Source organism: Salvia splendens, chromosome 13, assembly GCF_004379255.2.
Source record: "Salvia splendens isolate huo1 chromosome 13, SspV2, whole genome shotgun sequence".
In the NCBI taxonomy this organism is placed as follows: Eukaryota; Viridiplantae; Streptophyta; class Magnoliopsida; order Lamiales; family Lamiaceae; genus Salvia; species Salvia splendens.
Window position 1 is genome coordinate 18,849,340 of NC_056044.1, and position 20,536 is coordinate 18,869,875.

Consider the following 20,536-nt stretch of genomic DNA (forward strand, 5'->3'; position numbering starts at 1 on the left):
GCTTAAATGCATAACTAGCCATTTTAAACCAAGCAAAAAAGCTTAAAAATTCGAATAGAATTTTTGCAAAACATCACTCTTGTATGTGAATGACAATTTAGCCTCTGTTCTAATGTGTGCATTAAACAGTTTAGAAACCAGTACGAAATCTGCTGCTAAGTACTAAAATGGTTGGGCATTACGATAATAGAGTGTAAGTCGTATTCAGTTATAGAAAACTAACAGCTGGAAAAACACTTATATATACATTTCTTTACAAGTAGACCCTTAAAACTTGAAAACACTCATAACTTTTATAAACTAATTTAACTTAGTTTTCTGCTTTTTGAACTTTCTGGAGACACTCATCTAGTAGGAAAAGCCAGTTCAAAGGATAAAGCAGGTTTACGTTTTGTACTGCCTCTTTGCTGACTGGAATATTAAACAAATCTCAGCCTCTTGTTGCTCTCATCTGTTGCCAATTACAGCGCAGTGCCATTTTTCATTTTAAAATATGGATATACACATAGATTGAATAAAGAAGCGCACACGTAGATTTTATTGCACAAAGTTCTTCCAACCACCACAATCTCGAACACATCCAAAATGCTGAGTCATATCAAAGTTATCAAAAAGATATAGATTCTTGTATTTACAGTTGTGTTTTGACTCTTGAGTTTTGGAGAATAATTATTTGTTCTCTATTTTGATGCAGGCGCTGTACAAACAATGGTCCAACAAGCTATGCAATATATAGATAAGACACCGGATCTTGATTCTAAAATAGAGCTTATAAAGACACTTAATGACGTATCTGCTGGGAAGGTGATTTTTGAATTGTTCTAAATCTTCCTTGTCTCTCTAGTTCTAAGCTTTAGTTCTAAGTTGAAAGTTCTTATCTCACTATTCAGATATATCTTGAGATCGAGAGGGCTAGGTTGATCAAGAAGCTTGCAAAGATCAAGGAAGAACAAGGGAAGATAGCTGAAGCTGCAGATTTGATGCATGAAATTGTAGTAGGTGGATAATTTACATTATATCTCAAACAACACCTTAGCTGATTTCACCCGACATACTTGATTTTTGTCATTTCATATTGTTTTTGTCAATTTGAACTACAGGTGGAGACATTTGGCGCAATGGCAAAAACTGAAAAAATAGCTTTCATACTCTAGCAAGTAAGTGGTTTCTCTTATTTCTGTCTCTAGTTGAAACTTTTCTGGAATGGATGCATGTCTTGATTATATGTCTGATTTTTCCAATGATGCAGGTCCGTTTGTGCTTAGATTGCCAGGATCATGTACGTGCACAAATACTTGCGAGGAAGATAAGTCCTAGAGTTTTTGACGCTGATCCTTCAAAAGAAAAGAAGCTCAAAGAAGGCGATAGTATCGTTGAAGAGGCTCCTGCTGATATTCCATCATTGCTGGAGTTAAAGCGGATATATTACCAATTAATGATCCGGTATTGTTTTTTCCCTGGTCATTTTCCCTATATTTCAGAACTTTTGTGTAAGGGTCCTCCAATACAGAGTGTATAATTTTGAATGATTATCATTGTCATGAACAGCGTGTAACAATCATTGATCTCCTCATACATATGTTGATGAATACACTAGCATATGTACCTATTAATGTGAGTATACACTATTTTGGATGTATGCAATTCTAAGCTGTTGCATCTCTGGTGTTGCAATGTCAGTGTATGGTTTATAGTTATTGAATTAGATTATGCATCTGGCCATCCGCCAGTGATGCTGATCCTGCTTCCTATCCTTGTTTGTGTTGACCTGTGATGTCAAATACTCTTGGCTACAGATATCGAAAGTCTTGGTATGTGCTCTTAAATCTTACTTTTAAGTACGATTGTGTAGGTATTACTCTCACAACAGTGATTACCTTGAAATATGCTGGTGTTATAAATCAATATATGAGATTCCATCCGTGAAAGGGGACCCAGCCCAGTGGATACTGGTAAAACCTCTACTTTTTGGTTGTTCATTGCCAAGCACTCACATGTTATCCCATGTTATCACTTATCAGTTATCATAACATATGTACGGTTGATATTTGCTTCTGATTGATGTTTTCCTATGTGTGGTGTTAAATGATTTGGGTCTATTGCTTTTCATGAAGGTGCTGAGAAAAATATGCTGGTATCTGGTGCTCTCACCTCATGACCCCATGCAGTCTAGCCTCCTCAATTCAACCCTGGAGGATAAGAACCTTTCTGAAATTCCACATTTCAGGTTAGGATAACAGTGTATTGTTATTCCTTTCAGTTTCATTTTAATTTTACCACATGGAGTATGGACCAGTTTATTGTTTACTCACCCTGTTACTAGGTTGCTATTGAAACAATTAGTTACCATGGAGGTCATTATGTGGACAGCTCTATGGACCATGTTCAAAGATGAGTTTGAGAATGAGAAAAATATGCTTGGCGGTTCACTGGGTGAAAAGGCTGCTGAAGATCTTCGACTTAGAGTGATTGAACATGTAATACTCTTGAGAACCAATATATGGTGTTTGTGGAGTTCTTTTTCAGTTTTTCTGCTACCGACTCTTACGATAGTATTATTAGGCTGCCTGTACAGCTTCCGTATAATAATTTTTGTTGTTTTCTTGAAGAATATCCACGTTGTTTCAAGATATTACTCCCTGGTAACTTTGAAAAGACTTGCAGATTTATTGTGCCTCACTCTCCAGGTCTGTCTCATTCTCTATAACAAAATTTTACTTCCTAACCTGCAAATTTTATTATGTAACTTTAGTTTTACTTTGGTTTCTCTTAAATATTGAATATGTTTATCAATAATTTCCTTTGATAATAAAACTGATATACTGAGTCAGAGTAGACTTTTGAGCACATTATCTAAATAATTTATTTATTGTATCAGATTCTCTCTTTGTGAAAATCTTCATCTTTAGGGTCTAGATTAGTTATACGCCTGCATATGCTAATTTTGCCTCTTGTTATATTTTGGAGTCTAATTTTTCCATGGAAAGAAATGAATGTCACTTTTGATGTTTTAATCTTCAATTCTTGAGGTATCCTTTTATTTTTTTTAATTAAAGATGATCAATAATCGTCCACATTTACCTCCATGCCATGGAAGTATCTTGGACAGATATAATATACGTCTGCTACCTTAATTTTTATCTAATTATCGTTTCTACTTCTTACCAACAGTATGATATTGTTCTGGCATAATGGTTGCATTTTGTATGTGGTCACAATATGATCTTTCATAATGCAGGAAGCCGAGAAACATCTCTCTGACATGGTTGTCACCAAAGCGCTAGTAGCAAAGATCGACAGACCTATGGGCGTGGTATGTTTCCAGACAGCTAAGGACCGCAATGAGATCATGAATTCATGGGCAACAAACTTGGAGAAGCTGCTCGAGCTCGTAGAGAAGAGTTGTCATCAAATTCACAAGGAGACGATGGTTCACAAAGCTGCACTTAGAGCTTGAAAATTTGCTTCTGAAGTGGAGAGGTTCATTGTTATTGGCTGCTGCTTTTTGGCATTCCAGAAGCAGTTTATAGTGGAATTCTTTTCGTTCCCTTTATATAACGTCTGTGATCATAACCGTGGAGGACCTGCATCGCCCTGCTTTCTCCATCATTTGGTTTTGATATGGCAAGTCCTTCTCGACACATTGATATTGGGAGAGAGTTGCTCATTCGTCTAGTCGACTAAGATTTACAGTTAACACTCTCATTATAGTTGTAACTGTTATTTGCTCAAATAGTTCACATTTTTGTAAGCCAACTGTTCAAGGTCCTGACTCGTAATTTAATTGAAAAATTTGTTCGTGAATTGTGTGAAGAAACTTGATTTGGTTGTTCTTCGCTAGTGAAGGATTGTGGAAAACAATGTGACGTGAATTTTGTGTGATTTTTTCCCCTTGGTTTTATACACTCTTTTAAGTGTTTTATAGGCTCATTACATATGCTCTATAGGCAGTGGCGGAGCCACATTGGAACAAGGGGTACCACTGTACCCCCAAATGTCATGCTAATTATGTATTTATATGTGCTAATAATTAAACAGTGGTGGTGGTGCAGCGGTAAGTTGCTGTAATACTTAGGGGTGGGAAATTATACCGAAATACCGTAATATCGTACTGAAAAAATACCGTAAATACCGATTTTTCGGTATACCGCAGTTTCCGGTACGGTATGATACTGTACCGCAGTGTTTCGGTACGGTAACGGTATCAATTTTTCTATACCGGGTATACCGCGGTATACTGAATCCTCGGTATACCAGTATACCGTGGTATATCGGTATACCGATAGATTATTATATATATATTAATATTAAATGTGTTATAATATATATATTACAGTTATATATATTATATTAAAAAAAATTTAATACATCAATTAATACAATAAAATTAAACATTCAAATGATAATTTAATCAAACAAATTCAAAATTAACCTGAATTATTTTTTTATCAACTCATCCTATTAAATATAATAAACACAATAGCACATAACACCGAAAGAAGATTGGAAATACGATATCGGGAATATGTTTCAACAGAGCACATTTTAAAGAATTTGTATTAATTCACACCATTTAGTATATGATTCTCTGTGTAATGTCATATTCCAAATATACAAAGTAATTAAAATTTTTGTTTTATTCTTCGTCCCACTTCATAAAATGTCAATTAAAAATATGTGCAGCTGAAAATGAATCAAATCGTTTAATTAGTGTTTAATTCATTGTATGCTATCTTATTTTATATACTACTTAAATTGAAGGATGAATAAATAGGATACTGATCAGTCATTCTTAATTCTTAAAGAGAAATAAATGTCCAATTTAAATTACTAACTAGTGTCGCTCCCGTGTGATGCACGGGTCATTTTAATTTCTTCATATTTATTTCATTATGCGAAATAAAAGTTGTGAAATGATAAACAAAAGAATATTCGACATCCTCTTACTTTGGATTATACTTTTTCAATCACATTAACCCCACATAGCCACAAGAGTGCGTTTAAATGCCACCTTTTCTTAAAAATGTCAATACGATCACATTAAAATTTCAACACATATTTGTGTTGACATTTTAATAAATTGTCTTGACATTTAAATATCAGACTTAAAATTAAAAAGCATTTTAAATATGTGAAAATATGAATTAACCGTTGAGTTATAACTGCAGGAGCAAGTTTACGTTGCAATAATTAGGTGTTTTGATATATGGATGTTACACTCCATACATTTCTTTTGGTTTGGTTGTTTGTGTATTGTGATTATGCTCGACTATTAATAAAGGTTATCAAATGCAGGGTCATCTTCAACGATTTTTTGTGGAATTTTGAGAAATGAAGACAACGTGGTTGCAAGAAATGAAGATAATGTTGTTGATCATGACTTCATAAATTGTTTTAGATTTGAATGCTGAAGGTTTATTAATTTGAATGCTATGAACAAGATTTGATTGTGATGAAGTTTTATTATTTTGGGCTTTTTTAAATAGTTGAACACTTGAATTGTTATTTTAAATATTTTGTACACAATAGGTTTTTTTTCGGTATACCGTTACCGTTACCATACCATTATTACGGTGTACCGTACCGTGTTTCGGTATACCGTTTAACGGTATACCGAAACACGGTACGGTATACCGTAATAACGGTATGGTAACGGTATCAAAAAATATCATACCGAATTTCCGGTATACCGGAATTCTGGTATACCGAAAATTCGGTACGGTATCGGTATTGAATTTTGTCATACCGTACTTTCCGGTACGGTATGCGGTATGGCACGGTCGGTACGGTATACCGTACCGACCCACCCCTAGTAATACTTTACATGATCAGGATGCCTGAGTTCGATCCTTTTTGGCAGCGTTATTATTGTTTTAATTAATTTTTATACACTATTTAATTGGCAAATATACTCCAATAAATAAACATTACACTAGTCTAGTAGGAGTATTTTATATTTCTGTGTTAATTATTCTAAACCAGTGGTTCATATATAATTTTTTCTACAATAAACACTATCTTAGAGTAATAGTATTTCAAATAAATACTTTATTTTAAAAAATATATATAAAAATTAAAGTAAATTAACATAGTATATTTTTCTTCTATACAATAAACGTTACTTTAGTGTTATATATGAAGCATTAAGATAATATTATGTTAATCTTAATTTATGCTAAAGTCGGAGTTTGAAGTTCCGAGTAACTATACAAATTTATTGCACCCCCGAATCGAAAATCCTGGATCCGCCACTGTCTATAGGTAGTAATTAGTAATGCAAGGGCAAACGGAAATGAAGAAAGTTAGGAATATAAGTAGTAATTGACCTACAATCATAATTTTCAAACTCTCTTACAAGACAAGACGACTAATGTTTTTATATTCGATAGTGCTTTGTCTTGCGCGCCTCAATCAGAGTCGAGAAAATCATTGCTGCTTTATGAAATTTGTGCACCACTGCTCGAAACCAGCGAGCTTTTGTGAACTCGGCAACCTGCTGACATAGACCAGTTGGCAAGATGCACTTAATGACCGACCCAATGACCTGACCCCTTGAAGTATTTTTGCCTTTTTAAAACCCAATCTCTTCCCCACTTCGTATATACCTCATACATAATTCAAATCCGAACATCAATTTGGCTAATAATCTTTTATTTGATCTCTTATCTTTACTTCTATCTTGGAGTTTGATAAGGCCTATTTCATGCACCGGTTTAGAGGGTAAAATGTAGACTACTTGATCAATTTTACGCGGAAATCGAGTGTTAATTATGCAGGAATGCCGCTTGACCAAAGACAGCAAGACCAAACTGATCATGTTGGCGCAGAAGGCGAAAAAGGCCCAAAACAGTGTGAGTTGATCAAGGTGATGTGCAAGCAGTTAGCCGGGGACCACTACATTGCAGAAAAGGACACGTATAGCCGATGCGCTGGAAAACGATCCTCAATCGGTTATCAAGGACCACTGCGAAACAGAAAGGGGACACGTATAAGCTGACTCGATGGATAAGACGCTCAATTCCAGCAAGGACTAAGATTCTCTGTCAAAGTTGTTATCACAGCTGGAAGTTGTTATGAAGAGTCTATAAATAGAGGACGCATCGCCATAGAAGATCATCTTCGTTCCTTTTATCTTCTTTATAGTTCCGTTTTTTATTTTTCTTTCCTTTACATTTTAGGAGTTACGTTCCAGTTTCGTTTAGAGAGTTAGCAATGGTTAGCTAGAGAGTAAGAAGGAGTGCGACAAAAGGGAGCGCGATAGAGACACCTAGATCTGTTCGGCGCAGTTTCAGTTTCCGACCGAGGACTTTTTAGGTTTATCGCTTTCTTACATTTCAGATCTAGTCACTTAGTTAAATTCCGTGTTTGCTACGTAGTTGAAAAATCGTTCCTATTTTGTATTCTGCACTTTCCATGTTCTGTTCTGAATACTGTTTAGAATCAAAGATATTTGTTTTAGGAAATCTCGTCGACTGTTCTAGCTCGGTTTCAGTTTTAAATTCCCAGATCCAATGTTTGAACTTGCATAATGTTGAATGGCAAAGTAATTCGTAGATTCGTAGCATGCTTAAGTAGTTAAGTCATTTATTTCAGTTTGTCGCTTACCTGATCAGTTCACTATTTCCAGCATGATATGTCACTCGATCAAGTAGATAGTTTACATTCTGCCTAGCTTAATCCAATGGTTTTAAAAAAGAAAAAAACTCCTAACTTAAAGCGTGGCCGCAGCCAAAACCCTGTTCACTAAACACACACTCAACGCACCAGCTTCTCTGTGGGATCGACCCCGTACTTGCCGCTTACTGTTTAAAGTAGGTTGCATGTTAGGGAGTTATAAATAGTTTTGAAAGAGAGAGGGGCGTCTTGATCATGTTGCAACGACAATTGCAAACTGATCCACCCGATCGGTTATATTTTTATATTACTTGATTGACTACACGCAAATCTTTGCCTTTCCAAATGGCGCCGTTGCCGGGGATGCATGGTGCTATTACAAAGATGTGTTTAATGCATAGGTGTAATAGTTTTATTTCTTTTTTTAAATCTGTTTTTGTTTCCCTTTATGAGAAGGTACCACCGCGGAGGACACTGGAATCAACCTCTCATTTACAGAAATACAAACGCTTAGTGGCGAGTCCAGGAGGCCGGTGTAGTAACCACTTGCTACAGAGCCGCGTTAGCAGCAGCCGCATCATTATCTACTGCTGAGCAACTGACCAGTGAGGAGGAATGAGAGTTGTCCACGCCACCTAAACAGGACGAACCACTACTAGAGGAAGCAGAAACACACATAGGCGTCGTAGGCAACGATTGGGGAATTGGCTCCCTACACGCCCATGAAGAGAAGGAGCCCACTCACGCCATCGCAGTTACCCGAGGAATGCGGGCAATCACAATCAAATCGGGGGTGCTCGCAGTGTTGTCAAATTTCTATGGACTCTCGAAGGAATGCCCTTATGCCGTTTTGGAGGAATTTTACAGATATTGTGACATTTAACCAGTACCAGCTGGATCCACGTCAGAAAATTACAAGCTCAAGGTGACACCCTTCGTTTTGAAGGGTGATGCAGAAATCTGGTTATCAAGGCTGCCAGAAAGCTCGATTAGAACCTGGGCCGAGTTTTGCATGATCTTTGTGGACCGCTTCTTCCCAACATCAAAGACAAGTGCCCTGAAGAGAGAAATTACAGAGGCGAGGCAGGAATACGATGAGCCTCTTGGGCAGTATTGAGACAGATTCCAGGGACTGCTGCAAGCGTGTCCTAATCACAAAATGGGAGAGCGGGAGGTCTATTCAACCTTTTATGGTGGGTTGACAATGGACAGCAAGAATGATCTCAATCTAGCTGCCAAAGGGGATTTCTCCAAAACCCCATTCAGCCAAGCAAAGAGCATTCTGGAGAGATTGATCGAAGCAAAGAGATCATATGAGACCTCTCGAGGCCAGTAGAGAAGAGGAGTGGTGCACGCAGCAGAAGCACGAAGCAATGAGAAGTTGGAGGCTCAATTTGAGCAAATGGAGAAAAGGCTGCTAGAAGCAGTGGAAAAGACCAGAGCGCCTCCACCTCCATCTCCTAAAGAAAAGAAGTATGTGCCACCATCTCCAGAGGAACCACATTATTACTACTACGAGTTTCCTCCTGAAGCAGAAGCTCCGAATCAAGTAAACGCTGTCGGCCATTGGAACCCGGATGGCAACTGGGTCAAAGGGAAACAGATGGATGCTCCATGGAGAGATCATCCAAATTTCAAGTGGAATGATCAGAGCCCAAGACAACCACCTCAACCATCTACACAGCAGACACAACCCTCCGAAGGGCAGCCCAATTGGCCAGTTCGAATTCAAGAAAGACTGTACATTGGAGGAAACATAGTGCAGAGTGGTCAAGGGAACTGGTCAGACGGACCCCAGGGTAACTGTTCCAGCGGAAGTCAGTCCAACTGGTCGGGAAGACAACAAGAAGGGAACTGGGGATACAACTCCGGGAGACAACCAAACAACCAGGTGGTGAGCTATATTCCGCCACATCAAAGAGGAAACCAACAACACCAAGGGAACCAACCATACCATCAGCCCCAGTATCAATCCGAGCACTATGGGCAGTCAGACTATCCTCAGCCCAGCTACGGTGGAGGACCTTCAAATAAGAGATATAACAGGCACACCAATGAAGGTCCAATAGAGGTTATGGCTACGCACCATCCAAGTGATAATGCGTGAAATCCAGGAGGCACAGAAGGAACAGAGGGCAGCTCTGGACATGCTTACAAAGCAACTTTCTCAAGTTGCCATGTCACTAGGGGAACTGAGAGGGAATGAAGGAAAGATCCCTGCTACGGTGCAGCCTACTGGGTGAGATAACATCAACGAAGTCTCCCTGAGGTCAGGGAAGGTATATCAAAGCCTCCCTCCACCTGCAAGTTCCCCAGCATCTACATCTGGACAGAGCCGAGCAGAGTCCTGTTCCCTTGATCAAGCCTCCGGAGGAAGAGATAAGGGAAAAGCGAAAGTATGCGGTGAGACCTCAGGAGAAGGTCAAGGCGAAGGAACTGAGAAGGCCAAGCCCTACCCCTACCGCGACATGATTATAAGGATGAGAGATGCCACGATTGATGTGGCCAATTTATTCAAGGACGTGGAAGTCAAAGTGCCACTCCTAACGGCATTGAAGATGCCCCCTATCAGTAAATTTGTCAAAGACTACCTGGCAGGAAAGGTCACTGAAGAAGGAAGGATGGTTATAGAGGAGAATGTCTTTGCAGTGATCCAGCGGAGTGACCTTCCATCAAAGAAGACCGACCCAGGGATGTTCACACTCCCAATCTCAATTGGAGACATTCACGTGGAGCACGCAATGTGCGATCTAGGGGCTTCTATCAATGTACTGCCATATTCTATATACAAGAAGCTGGGAGAGGCTAAGCTAGCCGACACCGACATCATGATACAGCTAGCCGACAGGTCTTGCATTCACCCCGAGGGAATTCTTGAAGATGTGATAGTAAAGGTGAACTATTTCCTGTACCCAGCAGACTTCTTCGTCATCAAAATGACAGAGCCAGCAGCGAAGGAGTCTAGTGGAGTCCTATTGGGAAGACCGTTCCTGTCTACAGCCAGCACAATAATCGACGTCCGCAATGGGACGATCAGTCTGGACTTCAATAGAGAACAATTCACTTTCAACATCGACGAAGCAATGAAAAGGCCGAGAGACAGTGAGAACGTGCACTCGGTGGACATAACCGAGCCTCTGGTGCAAGAGTATCTAGAAGAGGAGTTCCTACAGAGACAATTCACAGACTTCGCAGCAGACGAAGAGATTGAGAAAGAAGTCGCTGACTGGTACGAGGCTATGAAAGTTGGCGAGATGGATTATCATGCCATCATGAAAGCAGTATTGGACTTCTGCGAGAGACCGCGGCCAGCTGGGTCAAGCGGGATCGCTCAACTGTCAAGCATCGAGAAACTGCCTGATCAAAGCACTCCACTGAGAAGAGAAGCAGACGAGAATCCTCTGCCGACTGAAGTACCCACGCCCGCGAATGAATTGAAGCCGCTTCCAGCGCATTTGAACTACGCCTACCTGGGAGAGAATGAAACGTTGCCAGTAATCATCAACAAACAGTTGACCCTGAGGCAAGAAGAGCAATTGCTGGAGGTGCTGAGGCGCAATCAGAAGGCAATCGGGTGGAAATTGACGCACTTGGTGGGAATTAGCCCAGATCTATGCATGCACCACTTCCGGTTAGAGGAAGGAGCAAAGCCCCACCGTGATCAGCAGCGCAAACTCAACCCCAATAGGGGGAGGAAGTGCTCAAGAAGATAGTGAAGCTGGTCTCCATCGGAATTATTTACTCCATTTCGGATAGCAACTGGGTCAGTCTAGTTCACATGGCGCCAAAGAAGGGTGGAATCCAAGTGGTAAAAAATGAGAAAAACTAGCTAGTTCAAACGAGGCCTGTCACTGGATGGAGAATGTGCATAGACTACAGAAAGCTGAATGCTGCCACTAAGAAGGATCATTTCCCGCTGCCGTTCATTGACCAAATGCTCGAGAGATTAGCCGGGAAGCAATACTTCAGCTTCCTTGACGTGTATAGCGGCCACTTCCAAATTGCTGTGAACCCAGATGATCAAAAGACCACATTCACATGCCTCTTCGGCACCTACGCTTATAGAACAATGTCGTTCGGACTCTGCAATGCCCCGGGTACCTTCCAGAGATGCATGATGAGCATCTTCTCTGACTTGTTAGAAGATTGCATCGAGATCTTCATGGATGACTTTACCGTCTATGGGGACACGTTTGAGCAAGGGCTCCATAGCCTGAACAGAGTGCTAAAGAGATGCCGACAGAAGGACCTGGTCTTGAATTTTGAGAAGTGCCATTTCATGGTGACTGAGGGCATCGTACTGGGCCATATTGTGTCAAGTAGGGGGATTGAAGTTGATCAAGCCAAGGTGGCTGTTATTGCGAAGCTTCCATACCACACCAATCAGAAAGAAATCAGGGCTTTCTTGGGCAATGTGGGCTTTTACAGACGCTTCATCAAAGACTTTGCGAAGATTGCCCAGCTCTTGACGAGTCTGCTCCAAAATGAAGTGGAGTTTGAGTTTTCCGCCGCCTTTCAGATCTTGAAGGACAAATTGATCAGTGCGGCGATTATCCGCGCCCCCAACTGGAGTCACCCCTTCGAGGTGATGTGCGACGCAAGCGACTACGCTGTAGGAGTGGTTCTGGGCCAAAAATTCAATGGAAAAAGCTACGTCATATTCTACGCTTCGAAGACTCTCAACCAAGCGCAGAAAAACTATGATACTACAGAGAAGGAAATGCTATCAGTGGTCTACGCCTTCGAAAAATTCAAACCCTACATGCTGGGTTCAAGGGTGATTGTTTACACTGATTACGCGGCTATCAAATACCTCCTAACCAAGAAAGAGTCGAAGCCGCGCTTGATTAGATAGGTGCTCCTGCTGCAAGAATTTGACTGGGAGGCAGTAGACAAGAAAGGCACGGAGAATAAGGTGGCCGATCACCTGAGCCGAATTATGCAAGAGGATAACAGGGAAGCCATCTCTGACGTATTCCCTAAAGATCATCTGTACCTGATCAAGTCCAGCTCTAAGTCTAGCCTTGAGTTGATCAACCAGGCTGATAGGATAAACCGAGCTGATCAAAGGAAGGAGATCCAGCAGAAGGGAGAGCCATGGTTTGCTGATATGGCCAACTATTTGGTAACAGGTGAACTTCCAACGAATGTTGAGCTCACAAGAGCACAGAAGCAGAAAATCAAGAGCGACTCCCACTACTTCTACTGGGACGATCCATACTTGTGGAAAATGGGAGCTGATCAAGTCATCCGCTAGCTTGTGGCGGATGACAAGAGGAAACAAGAGGACGTACTAGTCCACTGCCACACACTGCAACCAGGACTTGTGAGTCCAGGGAGGTGGCCAAATTCTTGAAGTCAAATATCTTTACCCGGTACGGAGTACCGCGGGCCGTCATCTCCGATCAAGGCACTCACTTCGTCAACCGGACCATCGAAGCGCTGATGAAAAATATGGAGTCCACCACCGACTGTCTACACCCTACCCCCCAGGCGAATGGTCAAGCAGAGGTGTCGAACTGAGAGATCAAGGCGATCATAGAGAAGAAAGTAAACCCGACAAGGAAGGACTGGAGCCGCCGACTGGAGGACGCGCTCTGGGCATACCTGACCGCTTTCAAAACTCCGAGTGGAATGTTCCCCTACCGACTGGTGTTTGGGAAGATTTTCCATCTACCAGTGGGGATTGAGCATCAAGCCTTATGGGCTATAAAGGAGATTTGCCATCTACCGACTGGTGTTTGGGAAGATTTGCCATCTACCGAGGCTTGCACTGGAGAGAGGAGATTACAGCTGCAGGAGTTTGAAGAGCTTCGGAGATTACAGCTGCACTGGAGAGAGGAGATTCGGCCATGTGGTACAAGGAGAGAACAAAGATGTGGCACGACAAGAATCTCTGGAGGAAAGAGCTCAAGGTGGGGCAGAAAAGGTTACTCTTCCAGTCCAGACTTAAACTAATGCTGGGAAAGCTGAGATCAAAGTGGGCAGACCCTTATACCATAGTTGCCATACACGCGAATGGAGCAATCGAACTCCAAGGAAGCGACTCTGATTCGTCTCCCTTCTTGGTAAATGGTCAACGGGTAAAGCCATACAGACACGGGAAGGAGGTGTGCGTGGTGGAAGAAATTCCACTACTCATACCTGAATCTTTCCACTGATCGACGGTAAAAGGAGTTAACTGGGTACCTTTGGGTAGTCTGCTTGATCGAGCTAAATGGTGATTTCAAAATGACCTCCTAAGGGAACTCAGTCGACTCCTTGGTAACTTAGTGTAAATATGTGTTTCTCTTTATTAAAGTTAAACAACTAAAAAGTATAAAAATTTAAAAAAAAAGGGGGATGAAAAGGCGCGCTTAATTGATGAAGCGTCGAGGGGAAGCCAACCGTTGCTCTTTCAAAAAAATGGATGAAAAGGCGCGCTTAATTGATGAAGCGTCGAGGGGAAGCCAACCGTTGCTCTTTCAAATAAAAGGGATTTCATCTAAAATATCACTCACTTTCTCCCTTATGCGTTAACCGTACCCAGATTTCGCTCTCATCTTTTCTCTCTCAAATCATAGGAACCCTAGCCAAAATCGCCACAACTTTCAACTAAGAATCCACCAAATACCGTCCAAATGAAGAAGAACGGAGCACGCGACCAAGCCACCTCCTCAAGGAACGTCGTTTCCGGTAGCAGCGGCAGTGGACGACGGACTTCCGTCCCAGCCTTAGTGGCGCCGCCTGCAAACCCTAGCACCGCCGCTCCACTTCCCCCACTTCCAATAGTAGATCCACGGTTGTCAGAGCAACTGGAGAGGCTCCTAGACAGCCTGCCCATATGGACGCACGCCGCAACGGCTTTTGCCCACCTTAGGATGTTGAACAGCCTATTGCTCACCCAACCGGAGGACACTGCTAGACCTACCTCAAGGCTGGAGGGGGCAGAAGTCGAGCTGCCAGTCGAAGGGACTGGTAGACCTAGCCCTAGGCAAGAAGAAGGCGCCCATGCCTTCAATATCCCATCACCACCGAGTGGCGGAGGCTCTAACTCCGACCACATCATGGAGGTCCGTCAACCCCTTCCCAGCGACATCTTGCTTCAGAGCAGGGGGCAGACTGGAACCTCCTGCAGACGTTCGATGATGAACCCATCCTCGAGAGGGAGGAGGAACAATTACACAGAAGGCCGCGCCGTGTGCGGACCCTTATAGACGAAGAAGATGCTGTGGATGACAGCCAATTAAGGATGGAGAAAAAGAGGAAGGGGAAGGAGCTAGCCCAGCCTTCCCCCAAGAGAACGCGCCCTGTCAACCAGGGGATATTCATTCTGGAAGCTGACCAAGCAGCTGCCCCACTGCCGCGCGATAATGACGAAGGCAGTGAGACTGGAGAGCCTGAACTACGCTGGACCAGGACCCCCAAGCGAAGCATGGATAGGAGGCCTGAGCCAGCCGCTGCTGTAAACTACTCCAAACAATCTATGGTTCTGACCGCGAATCTCCTCAAGCGAATGCTTGAATTCGACAACCCGAAATGGCAAGAGGAGGTTAATCAGAGGGTTACCAAGCAGAAACGGCTCAAGTCCGGGAAGAAGCTCCACCAGCCCACCTTGGAGAATATAGAGGTAGAGGAGAAATTTATCGAGTATATCACCGGGATAGGCTTTGAGTGGTTGCTGGATATCGATGCAACCCCTATTCCCGAGGCTCTAGCCAAGGAGTTCTTTACCTCCTTCCGGTTCACTGGAGAGACCAACCTCGATGCTAGGAGCATCACATTTAGGGTATTTGGGCGCGACATAGGCCTCCCAAGCAAGAAGGCTGACTTTGACCAGCAGGCACTCTGGCAAGCAATCAACCACGACCGTGCTCTAGCTTTCAAGGCATCTGAGTCCCGGGGGAACCACATTGCAGACCCTGCCCTCCGCCTTGCTCAAGTCTATCTTGGCTGTAATTTATTTGGCCAAGCCAACACCACCGCAATGATTACTTTGGCTGAACTTTACTTTATGTGGTGTGATAAGTCGTATTCTAGGCCTTGGTTACTGGTCAGTATAACGTGCATAACCAGAGGAGGTACAGTTCGGTCATTGAAGTTCGGACGGCGGAATTTGATTGCCCCAACAAATTAAAATCCAGGTAAAGCTGTACCAGACGCAAAATCGGGTTGTTGAAATGGACGGAGCGGGAAATCATGGACTGGAACTGCCCTGCGTCAGGGTGAGTAAGTTCCTCCCAGGCTTCCTGGGGCTCAAATTCGATGTGCCTCCGGGGAATTCCCCTCTCCCTACTTCTCCATTCTGGCCCTATGGCCTCTTCTAAACTACACATTCCCCATCTGACCGTCCACTCAATCAAGCTCATGCTCACCTCTCTTCTGAATACCCTAAAGGTTATGGACTCTTCATCCTGATCCGTAGTGACCTTGAATCTAAAGGTAGTGAAAAACTCATTTGCCAGCCTTATAGGTATACTCAGATCCCCATTCTCCAACAACCAATCAAAACCCAACGCACGCAAATGCCACAAGAGAGGCTCACGGGAATTCAATTCCCACTCTTAATCGGCTTGCTGGGAAAAAAAGTACCTTTCCACTCTTAATCCGCTTGCTGTCGTCGTCCTTGTCATCAAACGCATCCTGAAGCTTTTTAGTGCTAAAGTGCTTCATGTCTTCTATTAGCTCGTCAGTGAGCTCCACCTTCCAACGCCGGTACTTCAATCTTTCCACGGGAGGATGCATCAACTCTCGATGGTTGTGTGGGAGCTGCTTCTCGCCATACTCCTCGTCCTCTAGGGAGACGTCGCTTTCTGACCCCGATTCTTCACTTGTGGTATACTCACTGTCACTCGGCTCCTTTCGACGCGGTGGGGCTCTCTGATCTGACTCTGTGATGGCGATGCCGGTGTTGACCGTGCGTTGCTTCTTGCTGCTTGGTTTCTTCTTAACAGGGGCTTTCCCCTTCATTTTCCTCTCCTTGCGGTATCTGTCCTCATCTCCGTCTTCATTTTCCTCCGGTCTCTCCTCTGTTGGTGTTGAAGGCTCCTTCTGGGCAGTAGACTGGGTCTCCAAACGGATATGGGTATTGTCATCTCCTGGCTCTGGGTGACCTACTGACTCCGATGCGAGGTCCATCGTGTCAGTTTCTTCTCTCTGGTCACTCGGCGTGGGTGAGACCACCTCGGTTGCTGTCGAGGCATCTTTAAAGTTGGTAGCCGACAAGGATTCCTCCCCAGGTTTTGTAGGAGTAGCCCTGTCTTCTTCACTAGAGATTTCCAACGCACTTGCTGCCGTGTTTGCTCCTGCCTTGCTGGATGTCCATTTCCCGAGGCATCTTTGCGATACTCTCTTTGGCTTCAGCCGTTCTGCCTTTGGATCACCTTTCAACACCAATTTTCTTTTAACTGCTTTCGGTTTCAATACTGGTGGTACCACCTGCTCTGGTTCCGCTGGTTGTACCTCGGTATCCATCTCCTCGATTTGTGTATCACTCTCCTCTGCTTCTGGCTGGGGAGTCACCGACTTCGGCTCTTCCTCTTCGGTCTGTTTCTCTTCAACCTTGTCTATTGGCTGGTGGGCTAGGCCTTCTGGGTCGTTCCTTGTACCAGCTTCTTCACTCTCTCATACTGCCTCCGATACGAGGTCCAGACCCTTAGCCATCTTGGCAGTGCCATCTTCCATCCTGGTTACCTCGTTCAAAAGCTCCTCAAGCTCCTCATCAGTCATAAGGACTTTCTTTCTGGCCGTTTCGTTCAGATCTATCCTCTCCCTTTCTATTTCTTGGGGAACGAGTTCCGCTACCGGTGTTCTCTCCGATTCATCATCTTCCTCCCGGCTCTTCTGCTCCTCGCTTGCTTTCCATTCGCCTTCCCCTAGGTCAGAGTCATAATAGCCAGAAAGAGGGTCAACATCCATTGGTTCGATTTGTTGGCGAGTCGGGGAGGGTTTTGAGGATTCTGATGGTGCGGTCGTCAAGGGAGATTTCTTTTCTGGTGGGATTGTTGAGGAAGTTGGAATGGAAGTCGGTGGGTGCACTGTGGGTTGAACATTTGTTTCTAGGGTAAGTACTATCGGGGTTCCTCCGGTCATGCTTGATCCACCTCCGATTTGGCTAAAACTCGCCAACACAGCCGCCCAATCTTTATTTGGGTCCTGCTGCGTGAGGAACTCCGCCAGTTCGTTCAAGGGAATCATCGCCGGAGCCTGAGGAATCGACTCTTGTGGTTGTGGTTGTGGGTTTGGAGGCCACTCTTCAGTCGGCGGTTGTATTTCTGGGATTTCATCTCGGAGGTTTGAAGAGGGTCTCACCGAGGCTTGTTTGTTGGCCGCTTTCTTTAAATCAACTTGTTGGGGAAGTGTGTCTGCGGGTGGAAGGTTTTTTGCAGCATCCCCCTCTTTTTCTAATTCACCATCTGAGAATTCCTCTGTACTGGCTGGTAGTTGAGCCCATGCGGCTCCAATAAATTCTGATTTCTGACAAAAGTTCATAATTGCTTTTTCTAGCTCTTCATCAGTCAACCCTTGGCTGCTGATCAGATCGCACCGTGCAGCTGTTTCTACATCAGCTTGTCCATACACATCCAACGCTTGGAGTTTTTCCTACAATAATTTGGTCTCAAGAAAATCTTAGACTAGGGGGTCAATTACATCAACATAGCATAGATTTTCAGAATCGATAGGCTTCTTCATGGCCTCATTGATATCAAAAGTAAATTTCTCCCCATGGAAATCTATGCAAATCGTCCCCTCAGCCATGTCCACGATTGTCTTAGTTGTCCTAAAAAACGGTCTCCCTAACAATATACCGCTAGACTCCCTAGCTTCAGACTCACTCATCTTGATCACATAAAAGTCAGCAGGATAAGTAAAATCATGCACTCTCACCAACACGTTTTCTAACACACCCTCAGGATTTATGCATGACCTATCAGCCAGTTGGATTAATACCCTAGTGCTTGTCAACTTCACTCCTTTCAACCGGCTATAGATTGACAATGGCATGACATTTATAGACGCTCCCAGATCACACATTGCATGATCGACTTTTACATCTCCTACAGTTATGGGTAGAGTGAACATACCTGGGTCGGCTCTCTTAGGTGGTAGTTTTTCCTACACAATCGCCGACGCTATCCCTTCCACCATGATCTTTCCATTCTCCCGGGCCTTCCCATCTATGAACTCTTTGATGAACTTCCCAAGAGGGGGTAGCTTCACGGCTTGGAGGAATGGTATGGTGACATCCAGCTTCCCAAAAATTGACATGTAGTCCACTGGGTTTTCTTTCTTTCTCTTGGTAACAAAACGGAAAGGGAATGGCCTCCCCCCTTTAGTTCCTTCCGTCGGTCCCTTAACAGCCTTCCCGGAGTCTTTCTCGGGCTCATTCTGGGCTGGAGTTTCCTTCGTCAGTTCCTTCTCCTTAGATAAGTCCACCTTGGGCTGCATGCCTCCGGTTTCACTGTTCCTCGATGGTTCTTCATCCAAGAAAAACGGATCCTGCATCCGAGGCATGGGTTTCTTTAGCTCTTCCAACGAAATGGTATCGCCCATTTTTTTCATCCCACTCGGTTCTCCATTGGCTTTTTTCGGTTGGGGTCCATTATAAGTAGTTCCTGACCTCAATGTAACCTTACTCACATTCACTTTTCGGGTATTTGGACTGTAGACGAGAGTTTCCCTGCATTTCCTTTCAAATCACCCACCGAACTGGCCAGCTGGGCCAACTGTCTATTCATCATATCCATGTTCGCTTTATGTTCCTTCTGGGCATTTTGCATCCCCTGCACTACTTCGTTGTGGGATTGCAACTCGCCCTTGATACCTTGCTGCGACGCGAGCAATTCTCCCATCATGTCCTTCATGGATCGTCTGGTCCTGTTAGAATATTGTGACTGATTTGGGCCTTGGTGCTGGTTATACTGGGAACTTTGGTTGGGCTGGAAATTTTGGAAGTTTTGCTGGTTCTGGTTAGGTGGGTATTGGTTATACTGGCCAGGAGGATTATACTGGTCTTGGTGATATTGGTTCTGGTTCTAGTTTTGGAAATGATTTTGGTTCTGATGGTGTTGGGGTGCTTGATTCGGCTGATTTTGGTAATTTTGGAAGTTTCTCTGTGGGGTGGTATGTAGGCAGGGTTTGGGTTTTGGTATTGTGGGTTTTGGTTTTGGGATTGTTGGTTCCTTCCTGACCAGTTGAACTGGTGGTCCGGGTTTGCGGGCCCACGGTTGGGGTTTTGGTTCGAGTGGGGGTTATATTGGTTCTGACCTTGACCTTGGTTTTGATTTTGGTTCCCATCTCCCCATCGAAAATTTAGGTGATCCCTCCATGGTGCGTCCCGTTGTCTCCCCTGGATCCAATTCACATTTGAGTTAAAATACCCGGCAGCATTAGCCTGCTCCATACTGACCGAGTCGTTTGGCTAATCATAGCTCGGTTCTTGGTTTCCCTGTTCTGCACCCTCGTAGTTCCTAACTGGGGAAGTCGGCGGTGTATTCTTCTCGATTGCGCTCAGGAGTGACTTCTTCAGCTCATCCATCTTCAAATCCATCTTCTGTTCAAGCTTCTGCTCCTGGTCAGTAGACGAGGCACTTGCAACCCTTTCTCGGTTGTATCCATCCCTTGAATGGTCATACTCCTTCTTCGCACTCAGTAGTTTCCTTAGGACCCTCTTCGCTTCGCTGACCCGTAGCTGCGTGAAGTTTCCTCCCGACGTCGAATTGGCCAGGTCCTTGGTTGTTATGTTCATCCCCTCATAGAAGGTATGATGTATCTCAATGTCTGTCATGCGATGATTGGGACATGCATCTAAAAGGACCATATACCTCGCCCAATAATCGCTCAAAGGTTCATCGTACCCTTGCTTCACACTAGTTATTTCCCTTTTCTGCGCGCTTGTCTTGGATGACGGGAAAAACTCGCCTAGGAATACTGACTTGAAATC

The 20,536-nt window shown here is 43.7% G+C and overlaps 2 protein-coding genes and 1 pseudogene across 2 annotated transcripts; all 3 read left to right on the plus strand.

The window, feature by feature from the left end:
• Positions 1-364: 364 nt before the first annotated feature.
• On the plus strand, positions 365-3,813 carry LOC121761354 (annotated as a pseudogene).
• A 5,203-nt stretch (positions 3,814-9,016) lies between these two features.
• Positions 9,017-10,086, plus strand: LOC121760641 (calcium homeostasis endoplasmic reticulum protein-like). Its single transcript, XM_042156281.1, has 3 exons — positions 9,017-9,685; positions 9,729-9,839; positions 9,889-10,086. Exons 1-3 carry the CDS (start codon positions 9,017-9,019, stop codon positions 10,084-10,086), a joined length of 978 nt encoding a protein of 325 aa, XP_042012215.1.
• An 8-nt stretch (positions 10,087-10,094) lies between these two features.
• LOC121760642 lies at positions 10,095-11,327 on the plus strand. Its single transcript, XM_042156282.1, has one exon. It carries the CDS (start codon positions 10,095-10,097, stop codon positions 11,325-11,327), a length of 1,233 nt encoding a protein of 410 aa, XP_042012216.1.
• Positions 11,328-20,536: the final 9,209 nt, after the last annotated feature.

Bases quoted from the DNA above. Each gene is read 5' to 3' on its own strand.
- LOC121760641 (XM_042156281.1), top strand. From the start codon at position 9,017: ATGGAGAAAAGGCTGCTAGAAGCAGTGGAAAAGACCAGAGCGCCTCCA. The intron at 9,686-9,728 runs GTTATGGCTACG...CGTGAAATCCAG, and splicing joins CCAATGAAGGTCCAATAGAG to GAGGCACAGAAGGAACAGAG. The intron at 9,840-9,888 runs GTGCAGCCTACT...CCCTGAGGTCAG, and splicing joins AAGGAAAGATCCCTGCTACG to GGAAGGTATATCAAAGCCTC.
- LOC121760642 (XM_042156282.1), top strand. From the start codon at position 10,095: ATGAGAGATGCCACGATTGATGTGGCCAATTTATTCAAGGACGTGGAA.